This window comes from Salmo salar, chromosome 12, assembly GCF_965601325.2.
Source record: "Salmo salar chromosome 12, fSalSal1, whole genome shotgun sequence".
Lineage (NCBI taxonomy): Eukaryota > Metazoa > Chordata > Actinopteri > Salmoniformes > Salmonidae > Salmo > Salmo salar.
The window spans coordinates 23973307-23995000 of record NC_138302.1 but is presented as its reverse complement, the minus strand read 5'-3'; the positions used below and the strand labels follow the sequence as shown (position 1 = coordinate 23995000).

The following is a 21694-nucleotide window of genomic DNA, read 5'->3' as shown; positions in this document are numbered from 1 at the left end:
TAATAGTATATTAACCTTCACAATTTATCACACAATCAATAATACAGTGTAGAATACACAGTACTTAAATTGGCCAATGTAAGCATGACCTTTAAATGTGTCATCATCTTAAAATGATGAATCTAGTTTCTTTATGAAGGAGGGCCCAGTGGAGACTAGAGGACTGTCTGGGACTTTATGGGTTCAGACTGGTCCTTCTAAGTGGGATTCTAAGTAACGCTGAATGTCACTGTCCTCTCCTGTGGCTTGATTAAATGAACTCTCTAACCCACATATAGAGATAGAGAGAACGGGCGGGATGGGGAGGGGGGGAGGGGGGAGAGAGGGGGAGTATGTGTGACAAAGAAATTGAGTGTGTGAGAACAAGTGAGAGAGAAAGGAGAAAGAGAGACTACCAGGGTTGAGAATAATGAGTGAAGGAGAAGAATAGAGAGATACCTCGTTTTATTTCTTCAGAGTTCAGTTCCACTACATTAGACGTTTAGCCTGAGAATGAATTCAAGTGATGAGTCATCCACAGAGCTAGCTGGAACTATGTTCAGGCGATGACATGCTGTGTCTTTCATAACGTTTCTCATTACTTTAGTCTGATGGAAAAAGATCTGCGATAGAGCTGACAAATGAAAAACTGAAGGAAACATGGGAAAGAGGGGGATGAATATAGAGAGGCAGGGGTGAAAGAGAGAAATGGAAAGGAAAAGAAGACAAGTGTGTGTGTTTTCTCTCTCCTCTCTGGTGTTGCTGAGTGACAGGGTAAATCTCTCAGTCACGGTTATGGTCATGTAGTGTGGGCTCAGCCGCTCTCCATCTGGTTTAGATAGTGTGTGTGTGTGTGTGTGTGTGTGTGTGTGTGTGTGTGTGTGTGTGTGTGTGTGTGTGTGTGTGTGTGTGTGTGTGTGTGTGTGTGTGTGGTGTGTGTGTGTATGTTTATGTGTGTGTGTATGCTGCTGGCTTTATCCCAAGACCACCATAAATCAAGAGCAGTGTCCTTACTATATCACACAACATAAAGGTTTCGATAGCATATCATATGGCATTTCTGTTCACCTTGTTGATTGAGGTGGACAAACATTTTCAGCATGATCGCGTTCAGTTTGGTTTATCCTTAATGCCCAGTCTCCAGACTAGACACATCTCTAGACAGCGTTAGCTACATCTGTCAGAATTGAATTGAATCATTCATTTATTTAACCAGGTAAATAAATGACGACTAAATTCTTCCTTGCTTCGTTCTGTAATGACCACGAAGCAGTAAGAGAGAGGGGGGTGAGGGGAGGCTGGGTGTACCCGGTTACTATAGCAACACAAAAGATTCACACAATATACTACTCATGTGAGCGGTGAAAACATCTCGAGCTGGTTTCCCAATTCTACAAGTCCCATTGATACACAAACAGCGTCCAGCCCCTTCCTTATTGTAACAATACGGTAGTTACAATAACAGGTCATTATTATTCCTTTCTTTAATAGGATCCCCATTAGGTGTAACGAAACAGCAACTACTCTTCCTGGGGTCCACACAGAACATGACATAATACAGAACATTAATAAACCAGAACAGGTCAAGGACAGAACTACATGTAAAAACAGCACACATAGTCCACATATCAACGCTTACACACAATATCTAGGTCAAATAGGGGAGTTGTGCTGTGAGGTGTTGCTTTATCTGTTTTTTTTAAAAACCAGGTTTGCTGTTCATTTAAGCAATATGAGTTCTTTGCAATAATGGCTCTATATAATACTGTACACTTTCTTGAATTTGTGGACTGTGAAAAGACCCCTGGTGGCATGTCTTGTGGGGTAAGTGTGTGTCAGAGCTGTGTGTAAATTAACTATGCAAACTATTTGGAATTTTCAAAACATGAATGTTTCTTATAAAAAGAAGAAGTGATGTAGTCAGTCTTTCCTCAACTCTTAGCCAAGAGAGACTGGCATGCATAGTATTAATATTAGCCCTCTGATTACAATGAAGAGCAAGACGTGCCGCTCTGTTCTGGGCCAACTGCAGCATAACTAGGTCTTTCCTTGCAGCACTCGACCACGACTGGACAACAATCAAGATAAGATAAAACTAGAGCCTGCAGGACTTGCATTTTGGAGTGTGGTGTCAAAAAAGCAGAGCATCTCTTTATTACGGACAGACCTCTCCCCATCTTTACAACTATTGAATCTATATGTTTTGACCATGACAGTTTACAATCTAAGGGAACACCAGGTCTAGAGCTTACCTTATACTTTGCACTCTGACTTTATGACATTTGACCCACATCCCATCTCAATACATGACCCTTGAACTTCTATGACATCACATTATACTAAAACATGCAGATGAAACATCAAATAATCTGGTGTGTGGGCAGTTTCATAAAACATCATAATCTGTCATATAAAGCGTTTTAATCTACTGTATCATAATCCATTTAATCCAGATGTCAGGCTCAGCCAGTAGCAGGCAGGCAGTCAGCCAGTTCAGTCAGTCAGCCGGTGGCAGTCAATCAGTCAGTTTGATAGTCAGTCAGTAGTTGACAGTAGTGTTAATTAACAGTCAGTCAGTAGTGTTGCCTGTCTTGTGTGATCTGTGATTTCTAGACATCAATAACCCATGCTGTGTCTTCTGACTCTACCTCATGAGGTCACACTGTAATAAAAATCCCATTTGGTAAAACATGATGATGAAGCAGCAAATCTGCTGTGTGGGCAGCAGTTCATAATCCATGATAATCTACTGCATCACATCACCAGGCTACAAACTCTTCCGGTGGCAGGCAGTCAGTCACTCCGACAGTATTTGACAGTAGAGTTGCCAGTCAGTGTGTGGTTGTGTGATTTATAGAGAATCAATGGCCCATGCAGTCTCTGTCTGTCTGTGGGTTCTGGTGATCAGTCAGAGTAACAGAGGAGAAAGCTGTGATAACAACTGATGAAAAAAAAGGCCAAATGGCAGTGTGTGTGTGTGTATATATATGACTAAATCAAAAGTTCTCCCATGTCACCCCGCTCCTCCGCACACTCCACACTGGCTTCCAGTCAAAGCTCGCATCCACTACAAGACCATGGTACTTTCCTACGGAGCAGCAAGAGGAACTGCCCCTCCCTACCTTCAGGCTATGCTCAAACCCTACACCCCAACCCGAGTACTCCGTTCTGCCACCTCAGGTCTCTTGGCTCTCCCAACCGTACGGGAGGGCAGCTCCCGCTCAGCCCAGTCAAAGCTCTTCTCTGTCCTAACACCCCAATGGTGGAACCATCTTCCCCCTGAAGCTAGGACATCAGAGTCCTGCCCATCTTCAGAAACCATCTGAAACCCTACCTCTTCAACGAGTATCTTTGGAAGGTTAACAGAAGCCTGATGCTGGTGGTAGGAAAAAGAGGGACCGACTGTTTGATATCTCAGCCCATCCTCGGTGCCATGTTGCACTGGGTTTGCTGTCCAGGAGAACACAGACAACACTGTGGAAGCCCGGCTCTTCTGAAGACTCAACTGATCCAGGATTGCCAGAGTTCTAACTATCACTGTTGTGGCTGAACCGACAAAGGAGTCAGTGACTTTTCCCAGGTCATCATAGACTTGCGTTCCATGTCCACGATGAAGTCAAGAACAAAATGGACGCGGCATACCTCCCTTATGTGAAGATGCTGAACAGAGTCCTGCCCCAGGACACCAGGATTATCGACTGGTCAAATGCTGCGCAGGGATTCAGTGCGCACTGTGAATGTCAGTCCAGAACCTACCGGTACTACTTCCTTGCTCTGGATTTAGTGTTGATGGCACGACTTCCGCAACCTGTGCAAGGAGTGCTGCAGTTCCAGAGGACCATCCTGTCTATCCCGGTCCAGTCTGTCCATCAACCTCACCCTACCATGCCCACTGCCACAGACCCATAAGACCTATCATATTTGAGATTGGACTGGCCTTTCTCTATCACCAGGTGCGGTGCATGATGGCTATGCTGCTGCTGATTGGCCAGAAGCTGGAGGCTCCAGAGATAGTGGATCAAGTCCTAGATGTGGAGAAGAATCCCAGGAAACCCATGTACAGCATGGTGGTGGACTTTCCCTTGGTGCTGTTCCACTGCCATTTTGAGGTGTTGAGCTGGCGCAGGGAGGCTGAGGAGGTGAACCACTCCTTGGTCACGCTGCAGCAACACTGGACCCAGATAGCAGTCAAGACCCAGGTCCCCCCCTTACTATAACTGAGATATGTGGTTGTACCACCTAGCTATTTTAAGATTTAAGTTGCTCTGGATAAGAGCGTCTCCTAAGTGACTAAAATGTAAATGTAATGGAAAGTCAATGGAACACATAGCTAAAATATCACGGCTCAGTTCCATCTGTCTTAGCCTGGAACTCACTGTGATGCTCTCACAGCCTCTCTCTTTTAAACCTGCCTTTGAAAGAGGACGAGCGTGAAACCTATTCTCTATTCTGTGAAAGAGAAGGTAACCCACTTGACACACCACATCATTTCAATGTGGAGAATTGAGTAATATTTGGTAGATACGTATCAATAAGATTCCAACCTATTTTCGCCTACTCAAAACGACAGCCAAACGTTTGTTGAATTCCCAATGTGCTATCACTGCGCTTTCAACCATTTAAAAGCACACTAAAGTTCAAATGTCATATATTTTGTTTATTTATACAACAGCTTAATATTATTTTTTATATATATTTTTTTAATGTGTTATCACTGTGCTTGATCTAATAGCACAACCAAATGACCTGGATTGCAGTTAGCTGAGATTGCATTAAAGTACATGGTGCAAGTGTCACGTCCTGACTAGTGAAAAGGGTCATTTTGCCATAGTAGAATGGTCAGGGCATGGCAGGGGGGTTGTTTTGTGTGTTTTGGGGTTGGTTTATTTCTAGGGGCATTTGTTCTAGTTTTCTGTTTCTATGTTTCATTTTCCATGTGTGGCCGAGTATGGTTGCCAATCAGAGGCAGGTGTCTTTCGTTGTCTCTGATTGGAAGCCATACTTAGGCAGCCTGTTTTTCTTTGGGTTTTGTGGGTGTTTATTTTCCGTTTAGTGATTGTACCTGACGGAACTGTTGAGCGTTTATTATTTTGTTGTTGAAGTGCATTCATTAAAATCCTAAAATGAGCACTATACACGCTGCGCCTTGGTCTAATCCTTTCGACGCCTGTGACAGCAAGTGATCAATGCAGTAAAGCCTTACATCAGGCTATTTACTGTCTTACAAAAGTAATATAGAATTCTGTTTGGTTGTCAATGCAACCAAACATAAACATTTAAAGGAGAAGTATCTGCTGCTTGGATAGTTCCATCTGAGCCACTGGCTTAATCCTGTTCTTTATCTTTTATTTTCGGTTGAGATGGAGACGTGAATCCAACATATCATTTGTTAACTTGTCGACAAGGTAATACACTATTTACCGTATTGCAAAAGTGATATTGAATTGTGTTTGATTGTCAACGCAAACAAATATCAACTTTTGAAGGAGATCTTCTGCTTGGTTAGCTCCATCTGTGCCACTGAGTCTGGCTTTAATTCCAGTTTGTCTACAAATGAATAATTGATCTGTTAGTGTCACGTCTCCATTTCAACCCAAAATGTATGTTAAGGAATAGGAATAAATCCAATTTTAAATGCACTTTGATTTGATTTAATCCTATTCTTTAACTTGTATTTTTGGTTGAGATGGAGATGTGAATCCAACATATTTATGATTAACTTGTAGATTCTATTTGAAATTAACCAGAGCTTGAAAGCCTAGGCCTTTATGTATTGCCTATTTTTTGTTGAATGCTGGGCTGAATTTATAGAATAGCTGTTGATGACTTCCCAAATGTTATATAGGCCTAAATAGCATCATTGATGTTATATGATTGATATGTTTGATAAGTATGGTTAGAGTTAATTTCCTCTGTTGAACCTACCCTTTGGAATGACTTCGATGGCAAGTGAATCTTTTAAAACTGATTAAGGATCGGACCCTTTTTTTCCAATTTTCGCCTAAAATGACATACCCAAATCTAACTGCCTTTAGCTCAGGACCTGAAGCAAGGATATGCATTTTCCTGATACCATTTGAAAGGAAACGCTTTGAAGTTTGTGGAAATGTGAAATTAACGTTGGAGAATATATCTGGTAAAAGATAATGCAATGTACTTTTTTGTACCATCATCTTTGAAATGCAAGAGAAAGGCCATAATGTATTATTCCAGCCCAGGCACAATTAAGATTTTGGCCACTAGATGGCAGCAGTGTATGGGCAAAGTTTTAGACTGATCCAATGAACCATTGTATTTCTGTTCAAAATGTTGTATCAAGACTGCCCAAATGTGCCTAATTGGTTTATTAATAACTTTTCAAGTTCATAACTGTGCACTCTCCTCAAACAATAGCATGGTATTCTTTCACTGTAATAGCTACTGTAAATTGGACAGTGCAGTTAGATTAACAATAATTGAAGCTTTCTGCCAATATCAGATATGTCTACATCCTGGGAAATGTTCTTGTTAATTACAACCTCATGCTAATCACATTAGCATACGTTAGCTCAACCGTCCCGAGGGGGACCCACCAATCTTGTAGAGGTTAGGTGGAGATTTCACAACAACAATTCTCATGATAGCAGATTGGTCATAGTCAGTGACAAATATCAAAAATAAGGCGGGCTTGGTTAAAACCCTGGATGTGAGACCAAAGGGATAGCTGTAGATCAATAAACTCTCCAGTAAGAGATGCTGTCCAGCCTATTGCATTCTTATAGTGGATATTACCTTGAAGATCTGACGTTGTTTCAAAGGTACACTATTTTTACAAAAGTATGTGGACACCTCTTGAAATTAGTGGATTTGGCTATTTCGGCCATACCTGTTGCTGACAAGTGTATAAAATCAAGCACACAGCCATGCAAACTCCATAGACAAACATTGGCAGTAGAATGGCCTTACTGAAGAGCTCAGTGACTTTCAACATGACATCGTCATAGGATTCCACCTTTCCAACAAGTCAGTTTGTCACATTTCTGCCCTGCTAGAGCTGCCCCGGGTCAACTGTAAGTGCTGTTATTGTAAAGAAGAAACGTTTAGGAGCGACAACGGCTCAGCCGTGAAGTGATAGGCCACACAAGCTCACCGAACGGGACCGCTGAGTGCTGAAACGTGTGGTGCGTAAAAATCATCTGTCCTCGGTTACAACACTCACTAGCAAGTTCCAAACTGCCTCTGGAAGCAACATCAGCACAATAACTGTTCGTCGGGATCTTCATTAAATGGGTTTCCATGGCCGACAGCCACACACAAGCCTAAGATCACCATGCGCAATGCCAAGCGTCGCTTGGAGTGGTGTAAAGCTCACCGTCATTGGACTCTGGAGCAGTGGAAACGTGTTCTCTGTAGTGATGAATCACACTTCATCATCTGGCAGTGAAATCTGGGTTTGGCAGATGCCAGGAGAACGCTACCTGCCCAAATGCATAGCGCCAACTATAAAGTTTGGTGGAGGAGGAATAATGGACTGGGGCTGTTTTTTAACGCTACAGCATACAATGACATTCTAGACGATTCTGTGCTTCCAACTTTGTGGCAATAGTTTGGGGAAGGCCCTTTCCTGTTTCTGCAAGACAATTCCCCCGTGCACAAAGCGAGGTCCATACAGAAATGGTTTGTTGAGATTGGTGTGAAAGAACTTGACTGGCCTGTACAGAGCCCTGACCTCAACCCATCAAACACCTTTATGATGAATTGAAAGGCCGACTGCGAGCCAGGCCTAATTGCCTGACCTCACTAATGCTCTTTTGACTGAATGGAAGCAAGTCCCTGCAGCAATATTCCAACATCTAGTGGAAAGCCTTCCCAGAGTAGTGGAGCTGTTATAGCAGCAAAGGGGGACCAACTCCATATTAATGCCCATGATTTTGGAATGAGATGTTTGACGAGCAGGTGTCCACATGCTTTTAGTCATGTAGAGTACAAATTTAACATAGTTTGTCTGTGTTGAAAATTGGTTACAATGATGACATAATCCTGTGCTTGAAATTGTGAGGAAAACAGTTGAGGGAAATTTTACCCACAAAACAATGTAGATTCCAAATCACAATATGTTGACAAATTACATTTAAAAAACATTGCGAGAAACAGAGGGGGACTGACAGAACAAGTAAAAGAGTAAGCAAGAGACATAAAAGGGGAGGAAAGAAGCATAAAGAGAATAAGGGGGAGGATGACATGTAGAGGGAATGATAGCTAGTTAGAGGAGAGCTGCATGTTTCTCCAGATAGTAGAGCAACCAATCCTGTCGTTGTTTCCTACTGTACCCAATCTGGCGGCTGTCACCAGGTCAAAGGTCAAATCAGTGGTAATGACTCGTGTGAAGAGCGATTATCCCCCGTGCAGGCCCCTCACTGGCACACTGCCATTAGTCTCACATACGAGTGCATACACAGACACGCACACACACGCACAAACGGGGGCACACACACACACACAGGATACCAACTGAGCGTATTGTGCTCTTTGTGTGGGGAACAGTGAATAAAGTAGAGAGAAGAAGAGATGGAGTAAAAGCGAAAGTGAAAGTGAAAGGTGAGAGTGCACCACTTCTCCTCTTCTCACATAATTTCATTTCTGTCAATTGCAGAGCAGACAATATTTTATTTACTCCCCAATCATAGGAAGATACTGACATTGACACTTCTGATGCAAACACACACACACCGACCCACCCACCCACACAATCCTTGGACGACAAACCAGCTTGTGTTTAAGTTCACTATGTTTTGTGGTCTGGTTAATTGCTTTCTAAATAACTGCTCAACATGACTATATGACTATAGTTCCTATACCAAGGCCATGTCCGCAGAGACAACACACAGAGGACAGCTACCATTACGTGAAGACAAACAGTGTGTGTGTGTGTGCCTGTGTGTGTGTGCCTGTGCCTGTGCCTGTGTGTGTGTGTGTGTGTGTGTGTGTGTGTGTGTGTGTGTGTGTGTGTGTGTGTGTGGTGTGTGTGTGTGAGACATAATGGATGTCCATTGATACTGTATGGGCAGCATGGTGATCTGTAGTTTCAGTAGTCCTACATCTTATGTAACCGCAATTAAAAGAAGATGAAACAGAGACTGGATGTCTTCCCATACTGCGTGTCTCAGGGAGGGTGGGATATGAAAAAACACATTTGAAATAGGACAATTATAAGCACCCACCAAATTATTATAATAATTATTATATTGATGATTATTATCATTATTATAATGATAATTATTCTTATTAAAGGGACTGCTAGTCCAGTATATCATAGTAGACTGTTCTAAAGACTATGTGTAGTAATTCCCAACCGATCTATATGGGTATATCATCATGGTGGACAGTGTGTGTGTGTGTGTGTGTGTGTGTGTGTGTGTGTGTGTGTGTGTGTGTGTGTGTGTGTGTGTGTGTGTGTGTGTGTGTGTGTGCCTCTGTATGTTTGTGTGCGTACGTGTCTATACAGTGAGCATGAGTGTGTGCTGATGTAACGTTAACGTTAGTGTCGTCTTCTGCATGCTGAGTCACAGGGCAGACAGGACACCATGCAGACCTTTCTGATCGTTAGAATATTGATTGACCCGAGGCAATTTCCTGTCAGGTGACCTTTCCATGACAGTCCGGGTTTCTTAATGTTTACCGCTGTCTGATGTGAAGCAGTGAAATCAGAGGTCACAGTCAAGCCACAATATGAAGTTTGTGTGTCAGTCAATCACTATTGTCTATTGACTTTCTCTGACACTTCCTCATGATTTCTTAAAGGGGGACTGCAACATTTACAGCTGTCTGGAGTCAAGAAACTGTCACACCCTGACCTGAGAGAGCCTTTTTATGTCTCTATTTAGGTTGGTCAGAGTGTGATTTGGGTGGGCATTCTATGTCTGTTTTTCTATGTTTGGGATTGCTTTGTTTCGGCCGGGTATGGCTCCCAATCAGGAACAGCTGTACATCGTTGTTGCTGATTGGGAGTCATACTTAGGCAGTCTGTTTTTCCTTCGGGTTTTGTGGGTAGATGTTTTCTGTATAGCTTCTGTGCCTTATGGAACTGTGTAGTCGTGGTTTGGTTTATTTTTGTAAGTGTTCACTTTTCTTCAAATTAAAAAGATGAGCATTCATATTCCCGCTGCGTTTTGGTCCTGTGTTCCCAACGACCGTTACAGAAACTGAGTCAGGGAAAGGGAGGGAGGAAGGGGGGTGTAGAAAAACTGAGTCAGAGAAAGGGAGGGAGGCAGGGGGGTAGAAAAACTAAGTCAGGGAAAGGGAGGGAGGGAGGGAAACTGAGTGAAGGAAAAGGGAGGCCAGGTGGGAGGGAGAAGAAAGATAAGAAAAAACGTCAATGAAAATCTGAGTGCTCCAACCTTCCCATCTAGACCAATTTAGTGAGAAACATTGTAAAGTCCTTTAGGGCCTATGCCTGCTCACAGCAGGGTGTTCTTTCACATCCACTGATCAAAGGGAAAGAAGACATGGACCTTGTCCCAAATGGCAGCCTATTCCCTATACAGTGCACTACTTTTGACCACGACCCATAGGATCTGGTCATGAACACATGTTGTCCCCTTTACACTATAAAACGAGGATGCCGACAGACAGAGAAAAGTCTGGCCCTGCTAGATAGTTACAGTCAGACCTGGGTTCAAATACCATTTAAAATCAGGTAAAATACTTTGATTGTTTGCCTGCCTGGAGTGCCAGATGGATAGGGTTTAAGGTATTGGGACTATTCAATCAAGCACAGATGAAGTATTTGAAATTATTTCAAATAGTATTTGAACCCAGGTCTGGTAGCACATCATCTAGGAGGATGTCTGTCTATCTAGCTATTTCTCTGTCTGGTTGTCTGTCTAGCTACAGTAGCTAGCATGGCGACAAGACATGACAACTCTGGCCTGTCGGTCTGTCTGTCTGTCTGTCTGTCTATTTAAGATGATGGGGCATGGAGCTGTCAGAGAGAGAGAGTAGCCTTCCAGGGGAGTTCTAGTTAGGAAACACATCAGTGAGTCTGACTACAACACATCTGGAGCCCAGGCTGTTAAACCAAAATATACTGACTGAGCTAGCCACGACGGAAGCTAGCAAAATGCTACAGCTAGCACACTTTAACAGCAATAGGACAGTCCACAACAGGGATATTAGGTCCATGTCACAGCTCTTCAAGCCCATACAATGAGCTAGCGACAATGCTAACAAAATGTTAATGCAAATGTTCCTCCACAGATGTAGAAAGGCCTATAGATATTTTTCTCAAAGAGGAAAGGACTATCATGACCCTTTATAAAGGTGATATGCCTCTTTAAGACACAATTTTTGTTATGTTATTGTTATGCTTTTGAAACAATGGGTGGGCAACTGCGCTCTATTATAGTCTTTAATTCAAAATGATGTCAGTCACAGGCGCGTAGGTTTAAAACAAACAGGATAATGAAAAGGCTATGTTATGCTTTGTGGTCATACTGTGGGCCTGAGGCAGTCAGTTACCCCGTTTGAACTCTCCTATCATGATTTATGACAAAGTTATGTAGGCTATTCTTAAAGGCAGCCATAGTGACACAGCAGAATCAGAAGCGAATTGAGGCACTGAAATATCTTTACTGTAATATCTATTGACTAAACTGAGGTAAATGTTTTCCCCCTTTTGAGTGTTCCTATTATTATTGATGACAAGGTTAGGCTTTTTTAGGTGTAAAAAATAAAATGTCAATGTGTCTTCGAGGTAGAGTGACACAGCAATCATCAGAAGCTTGGAGGGACAGTGCTATCTTGTGTACTGTGTATTGACTGAAAGCTATATTGAGCTGAGACTGGGAGGTGGTGCATTGAATCGGCTATAGCTATGGTTAACAGAACCTTATGCAGGCAGGGGTTGCATCCCAAATGGCACCCTATTCCCTATAGTGCACTACTTTTGACTAGGGCCCATACGGTGGTAGTGCACTTTCGAGGGAATAGCGTGGCATTTGAGACTCACTCAGGGTAAATGACCTGGAACTATTACCTCGTTAAAATATAATTGTCTACGTTCCAAATGTCACCCTATTCCCTATGTAGTGCACTATTTTTGGCCAGGGCTCATACGGTAGTAGTGCACTATCTAGGGTGAAATTTGAGACTCACACAGGGTAAATGACCTGAAACTATTACCTTGTAAAAAATGTGAAATAGTCTGCGTTCCAAATGTCACCCTATTCCTTATCTACTGTAGTGCACTATTTTAGGCCAGGGCCCATAGGGAATAGGGTGCTGTTTGGGACACAGAAGCAGACAGTGTCATACACACCAAGTCTAAAGGACATTTAATATCATTATTGATGATGCGTATGGTTAAGTGGTTGTCAAATCCTCCACTACGGAAAACCATGTTCTTTGAATAATACATTTATGTAAAATACTGTACTAGTGTATATTAACACTAATACTTTTCTTATTATGACAATGATTGAATTATAATGCTTAGCCTTGGAACATGGACTCCTTTCCATCAACAAGCCACATACGCTACAGTCAGTTGTTTAAAGAACAAAAATAGGACAGCACTCCAGAGAATAAACTTAAATGAACATATTTTTATTGCCACGGGTATGAGCCTTTCCTCAGCGTGCATATGAGGCAACAGCAATCAATATCACCATAATTCGACAAGTACCCAGCACCTGATCTAAGTTTATATAAGGTGGAGTGGAGCACGTTGTTTATCTTTACAGTCAGTTGTTTACCATATCAATGTTGTGAAATACAGATGGATGAGAAGATTATTACTCAGCTATTGTCACGTCCTGACCCTAGTAAGATGTCATTTTCTATAGTAGAGTAGGTCAGGGCGTGACAGGGGGGTGTTTTGTGTTTTTCTATGTTTTCTATTACTATGTTTAAGTTCTAGTTTTTCTATTTCTATGTTGTTGTTTTTTGGGTTGATCTCCAATTGGAGGCAGCTGGTCCTCGTTACCTCTGATTGGAGATCATATTTAAGTAGGGTTTTTTTCTTCCTTGGTTTTGTGGGTGATATATATTTTGAGTAGTGTTTGTTTCTCTCTGCGTCACGGTTTGTTGTTTTGTCAATTCAGTTATTTATGTATTGCAAACTTTCACGGATTTAATTTGAGCCGGTTGCTACAGCAGGAAAATAATCCTGCAGCAGGTGAATTATTACGTGGATTATAATTAATGGTTGATACATTTTTCGTGAGGGGAAATCAAGTCTGTTAAACAAGTTAAACATTTCCTGCATTGCAGGAAAGTTCTCCAGCAACAGGGTGATCAAATTAAGATCCTACATCTGTAGCAGTCAGATTCCAATAGCGCACAGAGAGAACTACGCCAACCTGCTTTCACGTTAGCTAGTCTGCTAGTGTACGTAGCTTAACACAGAGGAGAGAAGGCTCTGTGCATAACCACAACATCAATAGCATTGATTGACTGGGGGCGTAGGGTTAACAACATGGTGGCACACAACTGATATGACTGCAATGTAAATCTGGACTTCAACCACGTTGCAATGTAAATCTATAGAACACACACCTGATGAGGGGTTACATGCAAACACACTCTTTCTTTCTCGTGTTCCCTCTTTCCTAGCTTTCAAATTACATTCTATGAGGAAGACAGAATAGAGAGAGAGCGAAAAAGAGAGATCGAGAGAGAGAAAGAGAGAATGAATTTTGAGTATAGCTACATTTTGAGTACAGCTGAAAAAAGAGTGGAAGAAAAACTAAAGACTAAAGAAAAGAGATAATCTCTTTAGAGTGCTGAGTTAACCCCAGTGGGCTGCTGTTAAATGTAGGCCCAGACTGTACCTCAGGCTCTGCCTTTCATTTTACACCCCACTCCTTCTTCCCCTCTCCTGTTCTACACTCCTCCTCCGCTTCGTTCCATCTATCCTTCCGGGCACGGGCACAAAGCATCTTCCTTCTCTAATTGAGACAGCCTGAGAGAGTCGGCCAAGAATGAGCAGCTTGCAAACACACACACACACATGCAGGCAGACAGTGGCACACACTCACACACATACTGTACATAAACACTGATAAGAACATAAGACATACTACCACCCACGTTATGCTACTAGCTACACACACAAACATGCCTTGCATGACAAGTAAGTACAACAAATCTCTGACCTACTACATGGAGAGCAATTTAATGAAGATCAAGCATCATAAGATCAGAGAACAATGTTTCCTCCTGGGGGAGATTCATACAAAGTGATTACAGAGATAGAGCTGTAGAAGAAACCTTGAGACAGGATGCTGGAGGTATTATCACACACACACACACACACACACACACACACACACACACACACACACACACACACACACACACACACACACGCACACACACACACACACACACACACACACACACACACACACACACACACACACACACACACACACACACACACACACTGCACACACACTCACACACACAGAGATACACACACACATGCACACACACGCACACAGAGATATGCACACACAGAGAGGTGCGCACACACACACAGAGATGCACACACACACACAGATGCACACACACAGAGATGCCATCGGACAAAGGGATTTATACTAATCCTCCTATGAGCAGATGAGATGAAGTCAGAAATAAAACGCTGCAGGACAACTGGGATTGTGTACTATGGCAGATAGAGAGAGAGGGAATGATGGGAGGGAGGGAATACAAAATAGTGGTAGAGATGGGGAAGGTGCTCTAACCTAGACACCACAGTATATTTAGTGCAGCATTGACCCTCCTCCACAGAAGCCTCTAACCTAGACACCACAGTATATATAGTACAGCATTGACCCTCCTCCACAGAAGCCTCTAACCTAGACACCACAGTATATTTAGTGCAGCATTGACCCTCCTCCACAGAAGCCTCTAACCTAGACACCACAGTATATATAGTGCAGCCATGACCCTCCTCCACAGAAGCCTCTAACCTAGACACCACAGTATATATAGTACAGCATTGACCCTCCTCCACAGAAGCCTCTAACCTAGACACCACAGTATATATAGTACAGCATTGACCCTCCTCCACAGAAGCCTCTAACCTAGACACCACAGTATATATAGTACAGCATTGACCCTCCTCCACAGAAGCCTCTAACCTAGACACCACAGTATTTATAGCACAGCATTGACCCTCCTCCACAGAAGCCTCTAACCCAGACACCACAGTATTTATAGCACAGCATTGAATCCTATCTCTGACAAGTGGCTAGGCCACTGACCAGACACAAACCTCCAGAGTCCGGTCTATGACTGCCTGCTTGTGTGTGTAACATGTCTATCAATCATCTACAACAGTGTTTCCCAACCCTGGTCCTCCAGTACACCCAACAGAACACATTGTCATTGTAATCCTGGACAAGAACACCTGATTCAATGTGTCAACTAATCATCAAACCCTCAATGAGTTGAAGGAGGTGTGTTTGTCCAGGGCTATACTAACCTGTAGGACCAGGGTTGGGAAACACTGACCTACAACATCCCAAATACATGTGCATCACCAACATGCTTACCAAGGGAGGTTCATTACATCATATGGAGCAGAGCAAATCATGCACACATGCGTGCACACTTAGGATTAAGTGCTCAAGGGCACATCAACAGATTACTCACCTAGTCGACTCGGGATTCGAACCGGCGACCATTCAGTTACTAGCCCAATGCTCTAAACCGCTAGGCTACCTGCCGCCTTATACCTCACTATACTTGTGAGGACTTTTTGGGGACCAACAATTGATTCCCATTCGAAATCCTATCTTCCCTAACCTCTAACCCTAAACCTAACCCTAAACCTAACCCCTAACCCTAATTATAACCTTAACCCTAAACTAACCCCTAAGCCTAAAATAGCCTTTTTAAAGTGAGCACCGGCAAAATGTCCTCCCTTCTCTGAATTTTAGTTGCTTTACTATTCTTGTGAGGACTTCTGGTGCTCACAAGTATAGTAAAATGTGTACACACACACACACACACACACACACACACACACACACACACACACACACACACACACACACACACACACGCCAATACGAGACAGAGGGACAACTGTGACACAGCATGAGAGCTGGCCGGAGGTTGACAACCATCAAAACAACAACAACAACACCTTTATTAAACCTCCACCTAATGCTATGACAGAAAGAGAGGGAGATGAAACCAGGTCCACGGTGAGAGACAGAGAAATAGAGAGAGAGAGAGATTCAGAGAGCTTTGCGGTTAACGTTATCACTACACAGAGAGACAGGGGGTTGACACTAGAAAAGAACTGAGAGAAGACAGACCGATAAGCAATGAGATAAAAGGAGAGAGAAAGAGGGATGACACCATGTCTACAGTAGAAGGGAAAAAAACAGAGAAGCTCTGCCATTACCTTTTCGTGCGTCGAAACATGTTGCTACAGGATGCACTGTGAGGCGCTGCTTTGGCAAACCCACAGGAGACTAGCTGAGCCACACAGACAGACAGACAGACAGACAGACAGACAGACAGACAGACAGACAGACAGACAGACAGACAGACAGACAGACAGACAGACAGACAGACAGACAGACAGACAGACAGACAGACAGACAGACAGACAGACAGACAGACAGACAGACAGAGAAGCAGCTAGGCGGTCAAGAGGCTGAATACACACTCCACAGCACCAGCATGGCAGCCTGACGGGGAGTGTGTGTGTGTCAGAGAGAGGGAAAGAGAGAGGGTGGAGAGGAAATGTCAGCAGAGCTGCAGACAGCGAAAGAGAGAGAGAGAGCCATAGAGAGAACGAGAGAGGGAGAGCAAGACAGAGAGGAGGAGAGAAAAAGAGGGAGGGAACAGACTGCCTTGCTTCCCTCTCGGAAAGAGGGAGGATTCCAGGGCTGCTCTCAAGGGCAGGAAGTGTAGAACGATGGAGAGGGGGGGGGGGGGGGGTATAGAGAGTAATAACAGCAGGGATGTGTGTGACTGTGAAAGCTATCTGAGGGAAGAGAGCAGAGAGCAGTGGACTGTGGACTAATGTAAATGACAAGACAGAGGAAGAGAGAGAGCAAGAGAGAGGGAGGGAGGGGGATCAGGTGACAGCTTGGTGTGTGTGTGTGTGTGTGTGTGTGTGTGTGTGTGTGTGTGTGTGTGTGTGTGTGTGTGTGTGTGTGTGTGTGTGTGTGTGTGGTGTGTGTGTGTGTGTGTGTGTGTGTGTGTGTGTGTGATGACAGCAGCACGGGTGGTGCAGCTACAAAAACAGAGATTGGTACTTATTGGAAAGCTTGAAACAGCCGAGGATCGGATGACAACAGCAATAGGATATGTCATTTTGTACATTACCCCTCTCCTCTCCTACCCCTCTCGTTCATTCCCCTACCTCCCTCTCCTCTCATCTCTTGCTCTCTCTCCTTCCTCCCTCCCTCTCTCCAACAAACAACCACCCTGCCATTTCATAAAATCCTTATTTTTCTCCAACAAATGTATGATGATCTGTGACATCATACATTTGCACTAGTTATTGCAGAAAGGAGCATTGAGTGCAACAACACCACACACAATGCCAAGGGAAAACGTCATCATGAGGACACACATACTGCCAAGGAAAAACGTCATCATGAGGACACACATACTGCCAAGGAAAAACGTCATCATGAGGACACACATACTGCCAAGGAAAAACGTCATCATGAGGACACACATACTGCCAAGGGAAAACGTCATCATGAGGACACACATACTGCCAAGGAAAACGTCATCATGAGGACACACATACTGCCAAGGAAAACGTCATCATGAGGACACACACACAAGTGCACAGGCACACGGACACACACACACACACACACACACACACACACACACACACACACACACACACACACACACACACACACACACACACACACACACACACACACACACACACACACTCGACAAAATAATTAAACAAATCCGACAGTCCAATTGCAATACTACACACACACGCAAAACACACACAAACACACACAGTCAAGGGAGAACGTCATCATGGAGTGCTAAGATAGGAACAGAGAGCACAAAATGATTCAACAAATCTTATCCACATAGCAAATGAGATGATACTAAATGCTGACCAGGACTGACAGTTGCACAGCAATGCTGATGGGACTAATTCAATAACAGATGTCCCTCTAATGTAGACTAGGGCAGCATCCCAAACGGCACCCTATGGGCCCTGGTCAAAAGTAGTGCACTATATAGGGAATAGGGTGCCATATGGGACGCAGCCTAGTAGGGAGTCTGAGCTGAGAGATAAAGGCTGTGGCTGAAATATACAAGAGGGGGAGACAGCACTCGTGCATATCAGTGAAGGGAGGTTAATACGGTTGCAAAATTCAGGTAACTTTCCAAAAATCCCCAGGTTTTCCAGATATCCCAGAATCAGGAAGGAATAAGCAGGTAATCCGGAACCTCAAACCAGGATTTATGGACACTAATGATGACTAATGTACAAGTGTGTGTGTATTTGTACTGCTTTGCTGACATGGTAGTTTGGGGAAACACAGTAAGCAAATATACAGAGAGACAGAGGGAGGAGTCTGATCTTACAGATAGAGAGAGAGAGAGAGACACTGGGAAAGCGACACAGGAGTTCCTAGCTTCACCCATGTTCAGTGTCCTGTTGTGACATCTTCTGAGGTAAAGGTCAGAGGTCATGGACAACACCCACCAGGAAGTGACCTGACATGGTGGGGAGGGTCACCGATCACCATGATGATAAAATACATATTGTGAGTCACTGGTCCTTAGACCAACTTCAATTTGCTTACCGCCCCAATAGATCCACAGACGATGCAATCGCCATCACTCTGCACACTGCCCTATTCCATCTGGACAAGAGGAATACCTATGTAAGAATGCTGTTTATTGACTATAGCTCAGCATTCAACACCATAGTACCCTCCAAGCTCATCATTAAGCTTGAGGCCCTGGGTCTGAACCCCGCCCTGTGCAACTGGGTCCTGGACTTCCTGACGAGCCTCCCCCAGGTAGTGAAGGTAGGAAACATCCCCTCCACTCCACTGATCCTCAACAATGGGGCCCCACAAGGTGCATGCCCAGCACCCTCCTGTACTCCCTGTTCACCCATGACTGCGTGGCCAAGCACACCTCCAACTCAATCATCAAGTTTGCAGACGACACAACAGTAGTAGGCTTGATTAACAACGATGACGAGACAGCCTACAGGGAGGAGGTGAGGGCTCTGGGAGTGTGGTGCCTGGAAAATAACCTCTCACTCAACGTCAACAAAACAAAGGAGATGATCGTGGACTTCAGGAAACAGCAGAGGGTGCACCCCCCTATCTACATCGACAGGACCGCAGTGGAGAAGGTGGAAAGCTTCAAGTTCCTTGGCGTACACATCACTGACAAACTGAAATGGACCACCCACACAGACAGTGTGGTGAAAAAGGCGCAACAGAGCCTCTTCAACCTCAGGAGGCTAAAGAAATTTGGCTTGTCACCTAAAACCCTCACAAATTTTTACAGATGCACAATTTAAAGCATCCTGTTGGGCTGTATCACCGCCTGGTACGGCAACTGCACCGCCCGCAACTGCAGGGGTCTCCAGAAGGTGGTGCGGTCTGCCCAACGCATTACCGGGGGCAAACTACCAGCCCTCCAGGACACCTACAGCACCCGATGTCTTTGGAAGGTCAAAAAGATCATCAAGGACATCAACCACCTGAGTCACTGCCTGTTCACCCCTCTATCATCCAGAAGTAGGGCTGGGTGATTAATAAAAAAAAAAAACGATATATTTGAGTTTATGTTTTAGCGCGATATGGAAAATGTCTGTATCCAAGTGTAATACCCTTGTTTGAACCAGGTATTTAGTTTATTTGTTATAATTAATTGGTATTATATTTAAAAGATGATTGAATTGCTCCTAAACTGTAATGTTGTTAATGCATTATGCTTTTTGAAGAAATATTTATTTAATTTATAAGTGAATAGTTTGTTTTACTTTGAAGTTTAAGTTTTGACCAATTAGGTCGCTTGTTAAGTTGTGGCCAATGGGAGTTGACCTGGTTAACGGGAGGCCTGGGGAAAAAAAGAGAGGGAAAAAGACGTTGATGAAAGGATGGACGTTTTACCTTAGGCCGGTTGGTGAAGAAAAATTATAAAAGAAGACGACAGAACTAGAACAAAACCCATACCTACTAAGACATGAAGGAAAATACATGTTTTATTTTCTAAAAGAGTTGTTGTAATTTTGTTAAAACTTAGTAATAGACTGAAGCTACCGTCTCGTCGTGGAGGTATTTGCCAGCCTTGAGGTTAGCCTAGCATCGGGTGACACCGGGAGATAATTGCTTGGGAAGCTTAACGAGTTCGTGTTCCCATGGGATATCGGTTACGGCTAAGGAGTACTGTCTGCATGGGTAGCTGTGCTTGCCTTGGACTTTGTGAGGCAACCTGCATGGAACTACCATACTTCACTGAGGGAATATCTACCAAGTAGTGAGTAACCACATCGTGAGGTGCTTCAGGATATTTTGGGTGTCGTCATTTTTTTGAGCTCCAACGCGCGCCAACGGTTTACTTAAGCAAACTTGAAATAATTTGGACACGGGTTGTGCACAACTCATTGGGGTTTATTATTTTTTATTTCTTTTGATGTTGTGTCTGAAAATGTATTTGTGTTTCAAAATGTTTTAATACACATATGGAACGTTATGTATGTTGTCTTGGTGGAGTCATTGATTGTTTCAATTTAATTTAATGCATGGGATGGTTTATCCTGATTCAATAACAGAAACCTATAATCATTTAATCTGAAGTTAATACCCTATTGTCATAACCCTAGATAGTTTACAATAGGAATTCTTATTGGAGATGTCCTTCTCACCTAACATCCCATGCTGCTGAGATACTCTGCATAAGTTAATATTGTGAGAGTCATATTCGAGCCTGGTGAGAGGATTAACAAGAATTGAGGTTCTGTTATTACGTTGTAACGTTTTACAAATGCAGCATCTCACGGTCTCTTCTCTGTCAGCTCAACGTCGAATCAAGTCCCAATTGCATGACGACATGTGCACAGAGGTTATCCACCAATCACAACCCTAGACAGCCTTTCACAAATTGTAACCACGCCGACGAAGTGTAGCGGGGGTAAGAGTTCCACCAAAATGGAAAGTGAGGAAGCCAGCTCAGCCTCTCGTGAGGATGAAATCATCCCCAAAAAGGGCAGCAATGTTTTTTCAGTAATATGGAAGTGGTTCTGGTTTAAGAGGTCTGATATTCAGCAAACGAATGTCCTGTGCAAAATGTGTGGAAAGACAATTGCTACGAAAAGCAGCAGTACAACCAACCCCTTCCATCACCTGCAAACGAAACACGCGGTGGAATGGGAGGAATGCGTGAGACTACGCAATGCCAATTCCAGTCGCCCGATTCCCAAAACGTATGCTAAAAGACAAACTACTATATCCTATCCTTTTCAAACATAATCCCTTATGACAAGAAAGGTTTGAGGTGAAAGGAGATAACGGATGCAGTGACCTATTACATAGCGAAAGATATGGTTCCAATCTTTACAGTAGAAAAGCCAGGTTTTAAAAAGCTGCTAGGTACAGTTGACCACAAATATCAGCTGCTAAGCCGCAAGTATTTCACGGAAGAAGCCCTGCCGCGACTACGAAAGAGTGGCAGAGAAGCTGGCTAGTGTTTCTTATTT

At 43.5% G+C, this 21694-nt stretch overlaps 1 protein-coding gene and 1 pseudogene across 2 annotated transcripts in view; one reads left to right on the top strand and one right to left on the bottom strand.

Moving 5' to 3' along the window:
• LOC145859341 (tRNA pseudouridine(38/39) synthase pseudogene) overlaps positions 1-4523 on the top strand; it is a 5127-nt pseudogene extending 604 nt beyond the window's left edge.
• The window catches only part of LOC106564511 (microtubule-associated serine/threonine-protein kinase 1), an 85628-nt gene that overhangs the window by 44147 nt on the left and 19787 nt on the right, over positions 1-21694 (bottom strand). Inside the window, exon 1 of one of the 2 annotated variants that reach the window (XM_045691046.2) lies at positions 16379-16814. The exons of the other annotated variant lie outside the window; for it this stretch is intronic. Within the exon in view, the coding sequence (XP_045547002.2) occupies positions 16379-16398 (20 nt within the window). The 5' untranslated portion in view covers positions 16399-16814. Of the gene's footprint in view, positions 1-16378; positions 16815-21694 lie in introns of those variants that run through there. 2 annotated transcript variants of the gene reach the window in all.